The sequence below is a fragment of the Pelophylax lessonae genome, assembly GCF_965119305.1.
Source record: "Pelophylax lessonae genome assembly, chromosome: 2".
NCBI lineage: Eukaryota > Metazoa > Chordata > Amphibia > Anura > Ranidae > Pelophylax > Pelophylax lessonae.
In genome coordinates this window covers 108,955,736-108,976,326 of record NC_138769.1, presented here as the reverse complement: position 1 = coordinate 108,976,326, position 20,591 = coordinate 108,955,736, and the positions used below count along the sequence as shown (strand labels likewise).

The 20,591-nt window shown below is 41.8% G+C and overlaps 1 protein-coding gene across 1 annotated transcript in view; it reads right to left on the bottom strand.

The window, feature by feature from the left end:
- Positions 1–1,895: 1,895 nt before the first annotated feature.
- The window catches only part of LNP1 (leukemia NUP98 fusion partner 1), a 73,284-nt gene continuing 54,588 nt past the window's right edge, over positions 1,896–20,591 (bottom strand). Inside the window, exons 4-5 of the mRNA XM_082245513.1 lie at positions 7,958–8,050; positions 1,896–2,131 (exon numbers count right to left, since the gene is read on the bottom strand). Coding sequence (XP_082101639.1) covers positions 2,024–2,131; positions 7,958–8,050 — 201 coding nt within the window. The 3' untranslated portion in view covers positions 1,896–2,023. The remainder of the gene's footprint in view (positions 2,132–7,957; positions 8,051–20,591) is intronic.

Sequence of the window (20,591 nt, the reverse complement as noted above, 5' to 3'; positions counted from 1 at the left end):
AGGCAGAAGGTTTTTTTTATCAATGCATTGTATGCATTAAGATAAAAAAAAAACATTTGTGTGCAGCAGCCCCCTCAGCCCCCCTAATACTTAGCTGAGCCCATCTTTATCCAGCGATGTTGCGGGAGTGCCTCAGCTGCACGGGACTCCCATCCTCATTGTCTGAGACAGCAGCGTGGCGCGATTGGCATCACTCAAAGTCAGTCAGTCAATCAGGAGAGAGAGGGGGCAGGGCCGGCTCACAGCTCCCTGTCTGAATGGACACAGAGAGCTGTGATTTGTCTTGGGTGCCCCCATAGCAAGCTGCTTGCTGTGGGGGCACTCAAGAGGAGGGAGGGCCCAGGAGCAGAAAGAGGGACCCGAGAAGAGAAAGATCTGGGCCATTCTGTGCAAAACCAACTGCACAGAGTAGGTAAGTATAACATGTTTGTTTAACCACTTTACCACCGGAGGATTTTGCTGTCTTCCGTCCAGGCCACTTTTTGCGATTCAGCGCTGTGCGACTTTAACTGACAATTGCGCGGTCGTGCGACGCCATACCCAAACAAAATTTACGTCCTTTTCTTCCCACAAACAGAGCTTTCTTTTGGTGGTATTTGATCACCTGTGCGATTTTTACTTTTTGCGCTATAAACAAAAAAAGAGCGTTTATTTTGAAAAAATAACAATATTTTTCAAATTTTTTTATATGAAATTCCCCCCCAAAAAAATGTAAAAATCAAATTTTTTTTTTAATTTTTGGCCAATTTGTTTTCTGCTACCTATGTTTAGTAAAAAAAATCGCAATAAGCGTATTTTGATTGGTTTGCGCAAAAGTTATTGCGTTTACTAACTAAGGGAAAGATTTCTGTCATTTTTGGTGTTTTTTTTTTAACGCGTAATGTCGGTGATCTGCGATTGTTTTTGCGGGACTGCGACATTGCGGCGGACAGATCAGACCCTTGACTGACATTTTTGACACTTTTGGGGGTACCAGTGACATTTCTACAGTAATCAGTGCTATATATATGCACTGTTACTGTAAAAATGACACTGGCAGGGAAGGGGTTAATTTTATTGGAGAGGGAGGGGTTAATGTATGCCTGGTGCTTACTGACGTGTGGGGGGGGAGGTGACTGTGTGACAGAAGGACAGATCGGATGTCCAGCTATGCTGAACACTGCAATCTGTCAGTCCCTGTCACTATGGAGATCCGCCCGCTGTGTTTACACACAGCGGGCGGATCTCCAGACTCGATCCCCAACGATCGGGTCAGAGCAGCGGCAATCGCCGCTGCTCCTCCCCTAGCCCAACTCCCGCTGTGAGTGAACACAGCGGGAGCGAGCCTCCGGCGGCGCGCGAGCGCCGCCCACAAGGGGCGGAGTCCAGCGACGTAGGTCTACGTCGCTGGACGGGATCGCGGCACTTTGCCGCAGTAGCCTCCATGTGAGCGGAGGTAAAGTGGTTAATAATAAAAAAAAACAAGACTTTGCAATCACTTTAACTGCAAGCGTTTTTAGAGCCGGTTCACACTGGGGCGACTTGTCAGGCGACTTGGTCGCCTGACAAGTCGCCGTGGGTCGCCTGCCATAGATTAGCACAGGACCCGTTCTAATAGGAGCGACACAAGTCGCTCCGACTCAGAAAAAGGGTCCTGTACTACTTTTGGGCGACCTGGAGCGACCTGCATTGATTTCAATGATATGAAGTCCGTGCATGTCGCTCCGAGGTCGCGGTGCGCGCTGTGCACCGCGACTTCACAGGTCACCCCGGCAAGTCGGATCGCCTCAGTGTGAACCGGCTCTTACTCAGAAAAATGAATGACAAGAACCAATGTGTATCAAATAAGTGACTTTATTTACAGTGAAACTGCTTGTTAAAAACCCAAATTGCTCATTCTAGGACATTAAGTACCACAAAATATTATTTTGCTGTAAAAACAAGGTTCTGTCTTATATAAAAAAAGGGACAGATGTGCTGCATAGCTGGCTGGTAACAAAAAGTGCTGGCCTTGTAAGCTTGGCGTCTGAACAGATGTCTTGCTTCATGGGACTTTCATTCGAGCAGAGGACAAGAAGAAGGACTTGGATGTGATGACCTGGACGCGGCACGTTGGACACGTCAGTTTCTTGCACAGCCACTTCTCTATGCACTGCAGAGCAAGACAGAAGAAATAATGGTTTCCATCACATATAAGGAGCCCATTTATAAAGTAGTATTATAGCCTTTCCTTAGCTAAAAGAAACTGCACATTTATAATACACACAGTGGTTGGCTTTACAGACGTGTTTAGCCCTTTGCTTGCTTCAGGACAAGCACGATTCATCCATTTCAATGAATGTTTTAAAATGTAGGGCATTAAGAGGACGGTCCAGTCACAAGTTCCATCAAAGTAACAAGGTTTTCTTATCACATTGTTATGCAGAGAACATTCTGTAGGACACTACATGCTCCACACTGCTCCCAACATTTTATAAATGACTCATAAAACACAGGCAAAGGGTGGAGTAAATAATATGTAGTGTTCTGTAAAAGAGTGGATATTTTCTCTCCATTATAAATGGGCTATATAAAAAAATACAAATGAAATCTATACTAAGAGAAATTCTGGGACTTTTATTGTTGACCTCCTAAGAATAGTGGGTACCTTGAGCTGTGGCTTATTGACCTCCCATTTGATGGTGCCTGTATAGTTCTGGGACCAAAGTCACTTGGAAAAGCCAGAGGGCAGGGGGGCAATTGCCCCCTGGGCCGCTCTTATGCCCTGTAAAAAGGCTGCACTGCTTCTGCCACAGACATGCCTAAAGGATTCCTGGTGAAGAGAAGTAATAAGTCCCCATGGCTGACCTACTGAGTGCGGGATGAAGACAAGGACAGAGCGCAGGTCTTCCCCCCCCCCCCCCCCCCCACCATGGATGGTGTAAACTGTGTCTGAGCAGAAGTCGGTTCCATGTCCAACTGGAGACTCTTCTGCCCCAGCCAGCCCCAACCGAGCTGTCCTAGCTTCCCCCAACCAACCCCTGCTGGCCAGGTCAGGAACCCGGATTCAGCCGGTAAGTAGAGAGTATTTGGAGCTGGGCTTCAGCTTGGAATGGGGGTCAGGAGGAGGAGGGGAAGAAGGAGAGTGGGAGGGGGGCTAAGTCGCTGCACTATGGGCCTCTGGTTTGTACTTGCCCCCTGAGCTGAAAGTTGCCAGTCTGCCCCTGATTGTCTGTAAAGTTGGAATTCTCACCACCACTGTAAAAGGTATCCTTCCCACTAATCCCTGATTAGTTCATTTTAGCAGGGGTCGTCTGCAGCACAGTGGCAGCCCTGGGTCCAGCTACGTAGACCTACATCACTGTACTCCTATCTCGGCGGTGTGCGCGCGCCGCCGGAGGCTCTCTCCCGCTGTGTTTAAACACAGCGGGAGTCGGGCCGGAGGAGGAGAGACAGTGATCACCGCCTCTCTTCCCCGATCGTCGGGGAAAGAGTGAGAAAATCCGCCCACTTGTGTAAACAAAGCGGGCGGATCTTCTCTGTGACAGACAGTGACAGATTACAGGATTCAGCATAGCTGAACCGGCGATCTCTGTCTCTGTCACAGAACCCCCTCCCCCCACACACGTCAGTAAGCAAGGGGCACACATTTAACTCCTTGATCACCAACAGTGTTAACCCCTTCCCTGCCAGTGTCATTATTACAGTAACAGTGCATATTTTTAGCACTGATTACTGTAGTAATGTCACTGGTCCCCCCAAAAGTGTCAAAAATGTCAGTTAGGGGTCCGATCTGTCTGCCGCAATGTCGCAGTCCCGCAAAAAATCGCATTACTAGTAAAAAAAAAAAACAATAAAAATGACAAATCTTTCCCGTAGTTAGTAACTTTTGCGCAAACCAATCAAAATACGCTTATTGCGGTTTTTTTTTTTACCAAAAATATGTAGCAGAAAACAAATTGACCTAAAATGTTAAAAAATTTTGATTTGTAATTTTTTTTTTGGGAATGTCATATATCAGAATGTGAAAAATATTGTTTTTTTTTTTTTTCAAAATTGTGTTGCTCTTTTTTTCAAAAATTAAAAATCGCACAGGTGATCAAATACCACCAAAAGAAAGCTCTATTTGTGGGGAAAAAAGGACATAAATTTTATATGGGTACAGCGTCGGATGACCGCGCAATTGTACGTTAAAGTAACGCAGTGCTGAATCGCAAAATATGGACTGGTCAGGAAGGGGGTAAAATCTTCCGGTCTTAAAGTGGTTAAAAATGCACTCATTGAGAATTTTTTTGTCAAAGACATGTAGCTAAATACATTTTGGCCTAAATATATGACAAAAAAATTAATATATTTGATATTTTTTTACTGTCAAAGTAGAAAATTTAAATTTTTCGCAAAATGTTCGCTCTTTTTTTATTAATATCGCAAAAACTAAAAAGGGCAGAGGTGATCAAATACCACCAAAATAAAGCTCTGGGGAATCTCAAAACTGGGTTGACTGCTCATTTATTCTAGGGAAAAGTAAAAGCACTTTTAATCATTCTATCCTCTGCTTCCCTCCCCTGCTCCCCCACAGATGGTGTACTATTATTATGCTCTGGTGGTGGTGGACTGTCCCATTGCATCATTATGTCCAATGAAGGGCTATGGACCCTCCATTGGTCTTGATGATCCTAGGACCCTAGACCACAGGAGCATGGAGAGAAGACACTGTGGACACTAGTCTACAAGCAGGAAGGATCGGGTAAGTAAATCCTCTTCTGTGCCCCCCTAGACCAAAATGAGCAGGTAATTCCTGCAGTGCAGGTGCAGTTCCACTACAAGAGAGAATTTCCAAGTTTTCCAAAACTGGGCTTTAGCCTTTTACTGCTGAAGCCATTTTTTTTTTTATTTTGCATACACATACTAAAATGCGCATTTTGTACATAAATATACACCTAAAACTTCAAATATTATTTTTGTAAAATAAAATATTGGGAGTTGCAATTGCTTCTGTTAAATGATATTTTGCACTGCTATCTATGATTTTACATATATTTATATATATATATATATATATAGTAAAAAAAATACACTTAAATGTATTTTATTTCTCACTAACATTATAAAATCCCAATTTTTCTAGTAAAAAATAGAAGATTCTATTGAGTAATTTGTTATCACATATGTTAAAGAGGTTGTAAACCCACATTTTTTTTTCACCCTGAAAGAGAAACACATAATGAGCTAGTATACATTGCATACTAGCTCATTATGAAATACTTACCTTAGTACGAGTCCCCGCCGTGCCGCCCGCTCACCTCTATGACGGGCGACATGTCTTCCGGGATCGCGGCATCCAGCCATCTGATTGGCCGGAGCCGCGGTGACGTCACTCCCGCACGCGCGTGCGGGAGCCGACGGTCACGGCACGGGGCTCTGAAGGAACGGCACAAGCGGCAGTTCCTTCAGAGTTCATGCACCAGTGACGTCACTGGCTGCATGTAAGGTAAATATCTCCTAAACGGTGCAAGACTAGGAGATATTTACAGTACCTATAGGTAAGCCTTATCATAGGCTTACCTATAGGTACAACTTGCAGAGGAGGGTTCACTTCCTCTTTAAGCCTCAAAAAGTTGCATGTACCCATGACACAGCACCCAAAATTATCCATCAGTAAAGCTGGCTACACATTATAAAATTTTCTTTTACAACTTTCTTTTAGATTTACCAAAACCATTTAATATGAGCTCAAAACACTTTCAATTTGTATGCAATCAGGCAGGGCCTTCCACTACATAGTTGAAGGTAAATCTATAGGAAATTGAACACTAAAATTGTAAAATGTGTAGCCAGCTTTAGGCATTGACTTGACAAGTCAGCAATTTAGAGTTGTAAATGATGGCCCTAGAACTTTTGCTATCATTGCAATATGTGCCGCAATACATAATATGTGTTACATAATTATCATATTTGTATGCATGCGCACTTTATTAAACTTTTTTTCTTAAACGAGCCCCCTGTGTAATGAAGTATTGCAAGTAACAAGTCCTCTTTAATGAGACATCAGAGGCCTTAGTGGCAGCATAATGTAAAAGGGTAAACCAATTCTCAACTGCTTTTGGTGTTACCCCTGCTGTAATAGTTACACCCGCAGCAACTATAGGGTTAAAATAAATTTTGGGAGAAATCGATAGACAGACATCTATCTAGTTTCTCGTTTCCTATCTGTCCCTGGCTTCAATACTCTGACGCAGAACACATCTACAGTGAGTAAGTCAAAAGAAAAAGAAATTCTTTATCTGAACAATTGCTCCAGAACAGTGACTCAAAATATTGAATAGACCAGGCAACTAACTTATATAAGTCAGCAGTGGATGCCTACTAGTAAGTATGAGCTAATACATAATAATATTTTGTATTTTATCAGTCAGCAGGAGGAGCCTTTCCGCATATTTTCTTCCATTTCTTTAAGGTGTATTGTTAAAAGTCTGTTTATAGAGCTCAGTGGCTCAAGTTTACATATACAAGATAATGAGTCAGTGCAATGACAGCTATGTAAGAAAGAATAAGACCACCAAAATTATTATAGTAATCCTTTAAGTGTTCATATTAAACACAGCTGCACTTTACCCTGCCTTCATGCACTATTCTACATGAAAACCCCTACTCCAGCTGCTTACCTACCTCAATAGCACAGCCAAGGCCTGCTTCAATAGGTCTAAGGGTCAAGTTAACTCATTACAGAGAAAGGTTTTGTTGTTCCCAATGTGATCCTGACATTTAGCATGTTGGCCAAATTACCAGATCTTACCGATTTGACCAAATATATACATGGCCAAAAAATCTCTTAAAGAATAAGGTTCCTGAGATAAAGCCATCTTTATGTGTATGACCGGTGCCCACCTCTGCTACTAAATAGCCTGTAAGAACTTGAGCAAAAATCTCCTGACCACAGCTTCCAGCATACAAAAAAAGAAACAGGACTGCTTTTTTGTTTTTTCACTTTATTTCATTTAATTAACAACTATCTCAAGTGCTTCTTAGCTGGAAAAAATGAATAGAGAAGAAGAGAAGAGTCCTATTAGATCTGCCACGGAAACAACTATCAAGGGACAACATGCACCTATATTAAGATACAGTTTACCCAAAAGAAAAGTGGTCAAAAAGGTACATCAACCCTTTTTTTCTGCCCTCTAAACCTGCATCAGCTGAAAAAAATGCAGTAATATCTGTTATTTATATATTATATGCACATTTGAACTTTCTATAATAAGGGTTTTAGAGGCTCAAAATGCAGGTAACTGAACTGAAAAGGAAAGTAAAGGTGAAAAGGAAAGAGGTTCTGTCATAAGATCCCAGCCACCAAGTCAGGGGTGTAACTACAGGGGTTGCAATTGCAATCGGGACCCATGCAACCAGCTCCCCTGTACACCTGGATAGGAAGGGTGGTGCAGGCAGCATGTAGAGAAATCATTGCCCTTTTTCCTCCTGTAGCTGCCCCTGTGTGCTCCCCTGCCCCCCCCTTCCTACTGTGCTGCCACCCCCCCTCCCCACTGTGCCCCCCCCCCCCACTGTGCTCCCTCCCCTCTCCTGCCGGCTGCTGCAGGGGATGTGTCACAATAGAGAACCAGGAAGGGGTCAGTAAATATGTAATTTACCAGCTCCTTCCTTTTCTGAATGGACAGAGTCATAGTCAGTGACATTGTAAAAAAATAAAATAAAATGATAAAATATAATACAATTAAAATACCAAAAAATAAAAACTGCTGACACCAGTGGGTGAATTTCCAGGATTGCAAAGGTCACACTTGCGACCTGGCCCTGGCATTCCACCACTGTGGAGAGGCTGCAGAACTTGTGAAAGGGTCCCGCTGCAGGACTGTAATAAAGTGCACATCTTGCACCGGGGGCCCTGCAGGTTCTAGTTACGACTCTGCTCCAAGTGCTGCAGTTGTTGCCCTATTTATAGTTTTTTTGTGTTTATAAGTGTTGTATGTGTACATACATACTATACCTCTTTATGGAATCTGTGCATGCAATGCAATTCCCAGATACTACCAGTGTGGAGGTCGTCATGACAAATGACACATGGGTCCTCATCTTCATCCTTCAAAGGAACAAAAATCATTATTAGTATAATTACAATACACATCCAAATGCTTAACAAGGTCACGGACAAATGAAACAGAGATGACAATGAATGGCCTAAGGTGACAATGAGCTTTATTGGGCCCTGGATGGGAGCCAGGATGTTTATTGCAGATGTTGGCATTGAAAGCATTAACCATTCAACACAAGACACAGTATTTATTCCAATGGGACAAACATAAACATGCAAAGAATACAATGTTGATTGTTACACACAATACTCACAAGAAAAAGAATTAGTAGATTCCAGAAAGCTCTACAAAATGAATTAGATTGGTGATGCACCACACAATTGTGACACCAATGTAAGTGATTTGAGTTTTATTAGTAATAGACAGATAGGGTTGAACATGGGGTTAGATGCAAAAATTAGCTGCTGAGCGAAATATGCTACACTATTTCATCACTTTCCTTTTTATTGGAGAAGAATAAATGCTCTAGTCTTGTTACACAATTGCCATACGTAGTAATACAAGCTTTAAACAGTTGCAGTGACGGCCAGTACTGAGCTAGGCACACATCTATGTCTGATCGTGGGTTTTTAGAGTACTCTGAATGCCTTTAAAGTGGAGTTCCACCCTAATTTTATACTTACCTCCATCTTCTCGCTCCGGGTCACCTGAAAAACAAATGGCTAATCGCATTTTTTATTTTTTTACTTACCTCGTAGCAAAGAAAATATACTTACCTTACTTCCTTCTTCCTCCTCCCTCGGCCGCGGCACGCGTCGTCACTTCCGCTTTGCAATGATTCCTGGGAGCTGAACGTCATCACTCCCAGGAATCATTGCGCCTGCATCGGCCCCGGCGTCAGTTCCGGGGCGCGAGCGTCATCCCCTTCTAAACAGCTTCTGGGCATGCCCAGAAGCTGTGGAGGGATGACGCCTGAGCCCGTAAGTGACGGCGGGGCCGGCGCAGGGCATCGTGGGACCGAAGAAGGCGGAAGAGGACGCCGAAGAGGATCGCGCTGGCTTCAAGCTGCCCACATCTGAGATGGCAGCGCTGGACAAGACTTTTTCAAGGTAAGTATTTGTCCTAACAGGTAAGTGCAACCCGGGACAGATCAGAGGCTAGCCATTGTGGAATGCACTAGCCCTGACTGTCCCGGGGGTATTTTTAAAAAAAAAAAAAAAATTCCAGGGTGGAACTCCGCTTTAAGATATAGTTTTGCCAACATCCCTGGGTGAGTAAGGTAAGAAGAATTTCTGGTGTCTCAGGCCAGGAAGGGGTTTGGGACTTTTTATGCAAAGATATGAAATATTTTTGTAAAATAAAGCAATTTATTGTACATTTTTTTAAAAAACATACAAGTTTTATATGGTGTAGGGCTATAGGCCCTATTGTGCAAAGAGGTGATAAAAGAGTTGAGTTTTACAGTGACTAGGTGATAGTATGAATGTGTTTCTCTGTTCACCGGACTTGTTTGCAAGTTATCATACTATCATACTATCACCAAGTCACTGTAAAACTCAACTCTTTTATCACCTATAGGGCCGATAGCCCTACACCAAATAAAACGTGTATGGTTTTTTAAAAAATGTACAATAAATTGCTTTATTTTACAAAAATATTTCATATCTTTGCCTAAATAGTCCCAAACCCCTTCCTGGCCTGAGGCACCAGAAATTCTTCTTACCACATCTATGTCTGAAAGAACCCCAAAAGCATCCCATCCCACGGAATCCCATGAACCTAATGACATGGGCTCATGACTACAACCTCTGCCTAGGTAAAGCCCAACCAAAACTCCTTTTTTAAGTTTTGGCTAGAGTGCAGAAGTGTTAGAGTCCTGGTACCCAACCTGTGGCCCTCAGAGCCCCTACAGACAAGAGTCTGTGTTTTCCTTACTAGATGCTTACATACGCTAGTGAAGGAACAATATTCTTTAGACTACTAGTAGGTAAATGGTTTAGTTTATTTCTTTCAAACTGTCTTATTTTGTGTGCTGCCCATCCATTGTTTCTTTTTTATGTTTTATTTCTAAAGGGATCTTTTTTAATGCATCTTGGTAAAAGAATTATCAAGTGCGGCACAGTTAATATTTAAAGCTGTAGGGAGCAAAAATGTGGAAATAATGCTTTATAAAGGGTCTCTGAACACAGTGATCTCTAGCAGTCTAATGTAACAAGTCTTCAGTCTATGGCTGTCTCCTAAAGCATCAGACCAATTTCTAACAACTTTTATAGCATGTTGCGGGCTTGGTGCATCTCCTATAGCCGGAGTCTCCAAACTTTCCAAAAAAAAAAAAAAGGGGCCAGTTTACTGTTTTTCAGACTTAAGGGGGGGGGGAGGAGACTGTGCCCATTGGGAGTAAACCATGCCCGATCTTTGACATTAGGGGGAACAGTTGGTGCCACTGGGAGGAATAGTGCCCCATTTCTGTTGTCAGTGGAAGAAATTTTGCCCCATTGTTGGTGTCAGTGGCAAGAATAATGCTTCAATGGTTGAATAAAGGCAAGCAAAGGGCTGCATCTGGCCCCAGGGGTGCAGTTTGTAGACCACTGTTCTATAGCATACCCATCACCTGTTGCATGTTTGTAGTCCCTATCTGTTCTTGGATGTCTGCAGTCTCTGACCAGTCTCTCATCATCTCCTGCATTATTTCTGCAATCTCTGGCAATCTCTTTTTGCATGTCTCTAGTTTCTGACCATCAATATTCCCATCATACATGTTCCTGGAAAAGGCTCTAAGATATTGGGTGCTGCAGCAGCCACCAGCTGGAAACTGGATCATACATGACACAGTGAAGATATTTGCCAGCACACCAAAGATCTTCAGGTTGAGTCCACTTGGGTTTTTATCGAAGAATAATCACATCACAAACAAGAGTGCAACATTTCAGAGTCACGCAGAACCCCTTCGTCAGGCATCACATGACCTGAAGATCCGTGTTGTGCTGGCAAATACCTTCATTGTGTCCAGTCCAGTCTCTCATTTTGCAAGTTTGTAGTCTCTGACAGCTTTCCGTAGCATTACATTCACAGAATATTATGAGTATAGTTTGACCATTGTACAGTATTCGTTGTCTTGGACTGAAAAGCAGCTCTGGCACATAATTCTTGGCCACACTTTGGACCAAATCAATATTTTGCAATTGTGCCATTACGTGGGCAAATGAGAACCCCGGGCAAGTCGAGCAAGTAATATTTTTAGATGGAGGTAAAGAATAGAGGACCCATATTTTTCTCAGTACAGGTTTCCTTATTGTGCATTAAGTGATTTCAAAGTCTACAAAAGGGCTTATAACTGCATAGCAGACCCATCTGGAAATGTAGCCCTTGTTTGTGGAAGGAAATTTACTTTTATGTTACTAGGAAGCTGCATGCAGAGGTCATGTGCACTCAGACTTTTAAAGCAGTGGTGTGAGAACTCTTACCAAGACTACATACTCAATCTCTGCTGTGTGAACACTTGGAAAACCCTGCCATGTCTCTGTTGTGACCTATGGATAATGAGGAGCTGTGTGTGATCAAGAGACCTGATCCCAGACACTTATGTCACCTTCTACTTCTCAAGTCATCAGCTCTGTTTATCATCACTGGTGTGAATAAACACTCACTGAATAGACTATAGACAGTTATAAGTTAAGGTGAACAATTGTTCATTTCTTTACTTTCTCAGTCCCCTCCCCCACTCCCATAAAATGCAACAACTTTTTTCTGAGCATGCAATTATTTTTCTGGCTAGCTTGCTTAGAAAGAGACTGCAATAAGGATGTGCAAAGTACAATAACTTATAAAACGTTCTTATAGTTTGATCAATAAATAATGATTTCCAGCTAGCTGATATTGGTTATTGCACAAATTTATAAAAACACTGCATACTGAAACATGACTGAGGATTCTTTCCCTAGGACTCATATAAAATGTCATAGACACTCATTAGAAATCTGTTTCTCGTCTGCACTAAAAATTGGACAGACTCATGTAACGTGCTATACAATTTATCCAGCATGGAGGTCTTATTTATCTCCACTTTTCTTAGCACCATTATGGTGGTATTTCTTATTGAATTTGTAGCTAGAAAATAGTTGAATATCTTTTATGAATTTGGTGCAGAGTTTTCTAATAATATTATGATGCCAGAAAAGTGTTCCAAATGCTTTAATTGAATCACCTCCTTGGTGTATAAATATCATAATTTGTCACTCACTAGTACAATCACTGGGACTGTTTGTTTTAAAGCGGTTGTAAACCTAAAAAAAAAAAAAAAAAAAACCTGCAAGACAAAGGCATAATGAGCTAGTATGCATCACATACTAGCTCATTATGAATTACTTACCTTAGAACGAAGCCCCGACACGGACCCCTGGACACCGCTGTGGGAGCTGATATGATCCCGCGGCGTCTCTTCCGGGTTCGGCGGCTCCGGCGCTGTGATTGGCCGGAGCCGCGATGATGTCACTCCCGTGCATACGCGCGGGAGTCATTTTCCGGCAAGCTCCCGGCAAGAGAAGCTGAAGGTCCGCCAGACTTTCAGAGCGCATGCACCGCTCGCGTTAACAGCTGCATGCACTGCAAATATCTCGTAAACCGTGCCGGTTTAGGAGATAATAATTGTACCTACAGGTGAGCCTTATTATAGGCTTACCTGTAGTTAAAAGTGAAAAAAAGCAGTATACTACCGCTTTAAGTGGAGTGCAGGAAATAATTAAGAGTGGAACTTTACCCTAAAGAGGAAGTCCGGCTTTATGTCCTGGTCCCCCCCCCCCCATTCTATTTTTGCCACTTTAATTTGGGGGGGGGCCGGGAACCTGGTTTTAACGGGTACTCACTCCCACTTCTGGTCGAATCACCGCTGAGATCCACCAGAAGTTATCTTTCCCCTCACCTGTAACCTTCTGGGACACATCACAGGCCCCAGAAGGCTGCAGGACCATTTACAAAGGGTAGCGCACATGCACAGTGGGCAGTCGGTTGTGAAACGTATGACAGCCGGCTGCCCACAGTAAACATGTCGGGGACCTGAAGAGCGGCACAGAACTGTTTGGTGGAGGAATGCACTGGGCCCTCCGGACCGGACAGGTATGTGTCCTTTTATTTAAAGTCAGCAGCTACAGTATTTGTACCTTCTGACTTTCAATTTTATTTTTTTTAAACAGGGCGAAGAACTGCTTTAAGCTTACGATACAAGTGTGCTCATGTATATTTGTCTAAAGTGCAACTGTGGGCAAAATCCCTAATAAAATATTCCGTATGGTGCATTGTCCAACACCTGTTTATTCTACAGAGAAATTGCATTGCAGAGTTGTCACGTAGTTTTAAATTAACTTTAACCACTTTACCACCAGAGGATTTTGCTGTCCTACGTCCAGGCCACTTTTTGCGATTCGGCACTGTGTGACTTTAACTGACAATTGCGCGGTCATGCAACGCCGTACCCAAACAAAATGTACGTCCTTTTTTTCCCACAAACAGAGCTTTCTTTTGGTGGTATTTGATCACCTGTGCGATTTTTATTTTTTGCAATATTAATTAAAAAATGCGACAATTTTAAAAAAATAACAATATTTTTCTACTTTGACAGTTAAAAAATATCCAATATATTCAATTTTTGTCATATATTTAGGCCAAAATGTATATAGCTACATGTCTTTGACAAAAAAATTCGCAATGAGTGTATTTTTAACCGCTTTATGACCGGAAAGGTTTTACCCCATTCCTGACCAGGCCATATTTTGTGATTCGGCTCTGCGTTACTTTAACGGACAATTGCGTGGTCATGCAACGCTGTACCCAAATTAAATTTATGACCTTTTTTCCCCACAAATAGAGCTTTCTTTTGGTGGTATTTGATCACCTGTGCGATTTTTACTTCTTGCGCTATAAACAAACAAAGAGAGACAATTTTGAAAAAATAACAATATTTTTCACATTTTTTTATATGAAATTCCCCCCCAAAAAAATGTAAAAATCTAATTTTTTTATAATTTATGGCCAATTTGTTTTCTGCTACATATTTTTGGTAAAAAAAAATAGCAATAAGCGTATTTTGATTGGTTTGCGCAAAAGTTATTGCGTTTACTAACTAAGGGAAAGATTTCTGTCATTTTTGGTGGTTTTTTTTTAACGAGTAATGGCGGCGATCTGCGAGAGAGGGGAATGTCTGGTGACGTAGGTCTACGTCGCCAGACGATAACGAACCACTTTTCTGCAGTACAGTCAACGTGACTGGTCGGCAAGTGGTTAAGTAAACGGCAAATAAAGTCTAACTTTCAAAATTTTTATAAGCAGCAACAGTTTTTGCTATCTTTGAAAAAAATGTTTAAATTATATGAATAAAAGCTGACAATTGTAGGCATACTTGCTACATAGATCTATACCTAGACGAAAAAAAAAGTATATGTAATATATATATATATATATGTATATATATATATATATCCATATGTATACTGAATATCTATATAAACATGTGGCAGAAGCAGTGGATCACTTGGTCTTTTCTCTACCATATACGTTATATCGTTTATTGCACCTGTAACTATAATTTTTGATGAACAGCTTGGTCTGTTGAAAGAAGTGGAAAAAATAATACCAGTGGCATTAACTGCTGACAACAAAAACCACTGCGTTAAAGCTTAAACACTGCATATATGACATTTTGTATTTTGGATGCAGCACCCTCCTAGCGTAGGATGCCAGATAAACTTCGTTTTTGGCTCCTTCAGTAATCAAGGGAGCAGTGATTGATTGTCCTGGTCTGTTCAGGATTTCACAGGTATGTAGTTTGATTGCTTCCCCCTGCCTCTGGAAGAAGCTTCCAGAGTTTAGGGAGGGAGATGCAGATGACCAGTCAGAGTGTCCAGAAGGGGGCTGGAAAGATGATAAATAATCTAAAGCACTGAAGAGCTGGGTTATCTCTTTCCCCAGGAGGGTTCCAAGCCTGAGAGGCTGCTGCAATTAGGCAGACCATGGACTGTGAAGCTGTTCTTGAGATCTCAGCAGAATCAGGGCTGAGGACCTGGATTTACAGACTTCACCACAAGGGATCTGGTCTGAGAACTGTTTCACTCACTTTACCTTGTCCAGAGAAAGCAGGAAGGTGGCAGCTGTTCTGGGGACTTGTAAGTACAGACCCTAAACTGATTTCTGCGACTATGTAGTGTTCTGGAGATTGCAATGGGTACCAGCAGTTTTTCATTGGAGCAAGGTAACCAGATGGCAAAGAGACTTGCCTCATGTTCCCCAGCTGTGAAGCATTAGGCTGCCCAACACCCACAAAAACTTACGGAGAAGATTGTCCTCTAATTGCTAAGAACTAATTGTTTAGGAGTATCCCATGCCCTAACACCTCTCCTGTTTAAAGTTTCTTCAAGCAATAAATCTTAAAAACACATCCATAGACCAAGGATATGCAAACTGTGGCCCTCCAGATGTTGCAGAACTTCAAGTCCCATGAGGCATAGCAAGACTCTGACAGCCACAAGCATGACACCCAGAGGCAGAGGCATGATGGGACTTGTAGTTTTGCAACAGCTGAAGGGCCACAGTTTGCATATCCCTGCCCTAGAATGTGTTTTTGAAGTCAGTGTGAAAGGACTTGTAATTGTGGGGCACCCTCTGTAATTTTAGAGAATAACCAGTTAATACCCCTTCTAGGTTAGTGCTATGGGGTTTATTTACTAAAGCGAGAGAGGGCAAAATTAGCCACAATTCTGGGGAGAAACCAATCAGCTTCCAGATTTTATTGCTAAAGCTTAGTTAAACAAGCTGAGGTTAGAAGCTGAATGGTTTCTCTGCAGAATTGTGACAAATTTTGCCCTCTCTAACTTTAGTAAATAAACCCCTATATGTCTAATGCTGGCCATACACGTATAGATTTTCATCCGGAAATTTTCGTTTCAAGAAAATTCGTTTGATTTTCTAATCGTTAGTGGGGTTAAATCGATGTCCCTTTTCGACTGCAGCAACGGGAAAATTCGTAGGGGCAGAAGGGAAAACTTTTCTCAATCAACGAATGTTCGGGCAGTGTATGTGGTAATTGTTCAGAAATTACATTCATTTTAAAATTAAATGTTAAAAGCAAAAGACAATTTTCGAACGACATTCGTCTATTCAACGAATGTTCAAAGAATGTTCGTACGAATGTTCTACGAATATTCTCGTCCAAAAATCTATACGTGTATGGCCAGCATTAGTTACATTAAAATCTGACTGTGGTTTTTGAATTCATGTTTTTCCTTGTGCTTACAAAGCAACATCAGGATGAATTTGTTCTAGATTTAAAGGTTTCATAAGAAATTATTGTTTCTGTATTTCCAGTCCTTTACACTGCATATAACAAGCTGACGTTGATATGCTAATCTCTAAGGGATTTATGGCTATGGATTACACAGTCTTATATCATGTTAAGATGATGCTGTCCTAGCATTTGCTCACGTAAAATAAATAAGCTCTTTATTGGATGTCCCCAGAAACTGTAAGATCCCAAAACTGTGTCATTACATCTTCCCCTGAGATATAGGATTATTAAACAAAAAGGGATAAAGCTTTCACTTTTCTTTTTGTTAATTTCTAGGGTCACCTTACCTTATAAAATTGGCCAAAGACTATTGACTTGGCACTTCTAGGTGTCAGTTACAAAATTTAAACGATTGCCTTTACTACAAAGCATCACAAAAACCTGGGCACTGTAGTATGCAAATATGTTATATATCAGTGATGGCAAACCTTGCCACCCCAGATGTTCTGGAATTACATTTCCCATGATGCTCATGCACTCTGCAGTGTAGCTAAGCATCATTGGAAATGTAGTTCCAAAACATCTTAGGTGCGGAGGTTCACCATCGCTGCTATACAGGGGCGTCCACAGAACTTTTTTCAGGGGGGGGGGGCATACTTTTAGGATCACCCATGCTCCACCCCTTTTCAACAATGTAATAAAGGGGAGGGGCTTAGTCATTAAACTTATTTTGAGTATTTATTTTTAAAGCATTTGTTAACCTAAAAAAAAAAAAAAAAAATATGTATCCTGTTCCCTTAAAGCATGTTATACAGCACAGTGCTTTGCTGTGTAATTTGGCCCTTTCTATCACCTAAAATACCTGGCTGATCCTGCCTGGTTATGTCCTCCCCTCTGTAAACTGACCACGGTATACCATGGCTGCTGAGTCCTGACACCATGGTCAGTTTACCTGTCTCCGTCATCCGCAGCCCTCCTGACCAGACCAGACAGAATGGTATAAAGTGGCTTAACAACCACTTGAAAGGGGAAGTTGAGATTTCAGGGGGGGGGGGGGGCATTTGCCCCCCTTTGCCCCTACCTGCGAACGCCCATGCTGCTATATATTATAACTTCTGCGGTCAATCTTCCATCCTCTTCGGTTCTACTGCCTGTGAAATCCAATAGACAGCCTTGTTGCCCAAAGGATGGCATGGGAGAGAGATAGAGCACTGAAGTTGTAGATGATATTTAGATAATATAGCACTGAAGTATAATATAGCTTGAAGTTTTGAGGTATTAAGGTGCAGGCAAGCTGCAGGCATCAGAGATACCTTACTCTATTTTCATGGTGCCATGGTACTAGGTAAGTTTGTCCCAAAAGAATAAGCAACAGATTCATTTTAATGCACCCTCCCCAATAGCAGGTACTCAGCTTTCCTTTATTCTAACACCTTTCTGTTCAGCAGCTGATTGCAGGAGATGCCACTCACAGTAAGCTACAGGTCACTCAAGTTGAAGCATACACAGGACAATGGACTCACCCCAAGACAAAGAGTCACACACAGATTTTTTGAAAAAGCCTTATGATGCACTGTGTCATTTAAAATGAGCTGATAGTACACCTTAAAGGTGAAGTTTGGGGTCTTAATATATATATCATTTATTCTTAGTGCACCCTGATACTTATTCACTGGACATTATTGGATCTGTGCACTTTTATTTTCACCCCTTATTTTTTCCACATTATTCTTGATCACATTTGATTTCACTTTGCACTGGCCCTGTCCATCAGCTACATCTGTCTCACCCCTCAGGTAGCGCATTGGTCCTCTCAGCAATTTTATGGATTTCATAAGCTTCTGCTGCTGTCAGTCAAATCCTGTGAGAAGGCAGCTGGTGTGTGTCTATGAATGCACACAGCCCAGCTCAGTAGCGCACCTGAATGGGTGCCCCTGTAGCACACAGCTTGCTGAGGGGGCACTCGGCAGAAGAAGGAATGGACAGCACCAGCGGGGAGGACTCCCGAAGAGCAGGTATTAGAATATTATACTATTGCATAGAGCAGGTAAGCATAAAAAATTTTTTGTTTTAATTAAAAAATGCCTTTTCAACCACATTAGGACTGATTTAAATCAATACAGTGCCTTGCGAAAGTATTCGGCCCCCTTGAACTTTGTGACCTTTTGCCACATTTCAGTGGAACGAAATTTATTGTATATTTGAAACTTTGTTAACAAATAAAAAACTGAAAAATTGGGCATGCAAAATTATTCAGCCCCTTTACTTTCAGTGCAGCAAACTCTCTCCAGAAGTTCAGTGAGGATCTCTGAATGATCCAATGTTGACCTAAATGACTAATGATGATAAATAGAATCCACCTGTGTGTAATCTCCGTATAAATGCACCTGCACTGTGATAATCTCAGAGGTCCGTTTAAAGCGCAGAGAGCATCATGAAGAACAAGGAACACGCCAGGCAGGTCTAAGATACTGTTGTGGAGAAGTTTAAAGCCGGATTTGGATACAAAAAAATTTCCCAAGCTTTAAACATCCCAAGGAGCACTGTGCAAGCGATAATATTGAAATGGAAGGAGTATCAAACCACTGCTAATCTACGAAGACCTGGCCGTCCCTCTAAGCTTTCTGCTCATACAAGAGAAGACTGATCAGAGATGCAGCCAAGAGGCCCATGATCACTCTGGATGAACTGCAGAGATCTACAGCTGAGGTGGGAGACTCTGTCCATAGGACAACAATCAGTCGTATACTGCACAAATCTGGCCTTTATGGAAGAGTGGCAAGAAGAAAGCCATTTCTTAAAGATATCCATAAAAAGTGTAGTTTAAAGTTTGCCACAAGCCACCTGGGAGACACACCAAACATGTGGAAGAAGGTGCTCTGGTCAGATGAAACCAAAATCAAACTTTTTGGCAACAATGCAAAACGTTATGTTTGGCGTAAAAGCAACACAGCTCATCACCCTGAACACACCATCCCCACTGTCAAACATGGTGGTGGCAGCATCATGGTTTGGGCCTGCTTTTCTTCAGCAGGGACAGGGAAGATGGTTAAAATTGATGGGAAGATGGATGGAGCCAAATACAGGACCATTCTGGAAGAAAACCTGATGGAGTCTGCAAAAGACCTGAGACTGGGACGGAGATTTGTCTTCCAACAAGACAATGATCCAAAACATAAAGCAAAATCTACAATGGAATGGTTCACAAATAAACATACCCAGGTGTTAGAATGGCCAAGTCAAAGTCCAGACCTGAATCCAATCGAGAATCTGTGGAAAGAACTGAAAACTGCTGTTCACAAAGGCTCTCCATCCAACCTCACTGAGCTCGAGCTGTTTTGCAAGGAGGAATGGGCATAAATTTCAGTCTCTCGATGTGCAAAACTGATAGAGACATTCCCCAAGTGACTTACAGCTGTAATCGCAGCAAAAGGTGGGGCTACAAAGTATTAACTTAAGGGGGCTGAATAATTTTGCACGCCCAATTTTTCAGTTTTTTATTTGCTAACAAAGTTTGAAATATCCAATAAATTTCGTTCCACTTCATGATTGTGTCCCACTTGTTGTTGATTCTTCAAAAAAAATTACAGTTTTATATCTTTATGTTTGAAGCCTGAAATGTGGCAAAAGGTCACAAAGTTCATGGGGGCCGATAACTTTCGCAAGGCATTGTACTTTGGGGAAACATGCATGTTATCACAACGTTTGTTACAAGGGTTGACATGTGGAGTGCCATTCATTTTGAATAGAACCACAATGCACTAGGGCAATGCCCTTGGATTGCAACTCACTGCAACGCATTGCAAAGCACCATAATGTGTTTCGACAATAATTTTGTGACATGTCGGATTTTTGGTACGATGAAAGCCCATTGATTTCAATGGCCTGCCTTAATGCAACCCACATTATTACATGATAGAACACACATTAGCACACCACACAAATATTATGAAGCCCCTAATATTTTTTGAACACTGCTTGTTGCCTTCTATCAGTGGTTCATGCAGTCTTAGTACTTTCTCTAGACTACGCAATGTACCAGCTCACCTCTGTTCACATGTAGGGCACTGACATTTTAAAAGCATTAAAATACATTCTAATTCATGTTTTTTTTTCAAGTCTATGTGATTTCAATGCATTTCCCATTCAAATGATGTGGTTCACATTACAAAACACTGTTTGGCTATCGAACTGTCTGCAATGCTCTTGTCAACTGCCTCATAAATCCATTTGGAAGTTCTTCCTGACCCTGGTACTTGGTGGGACAATGTAATAAGCGCAACCTCCCCCACCCAATATATATTCATCATTGTCTT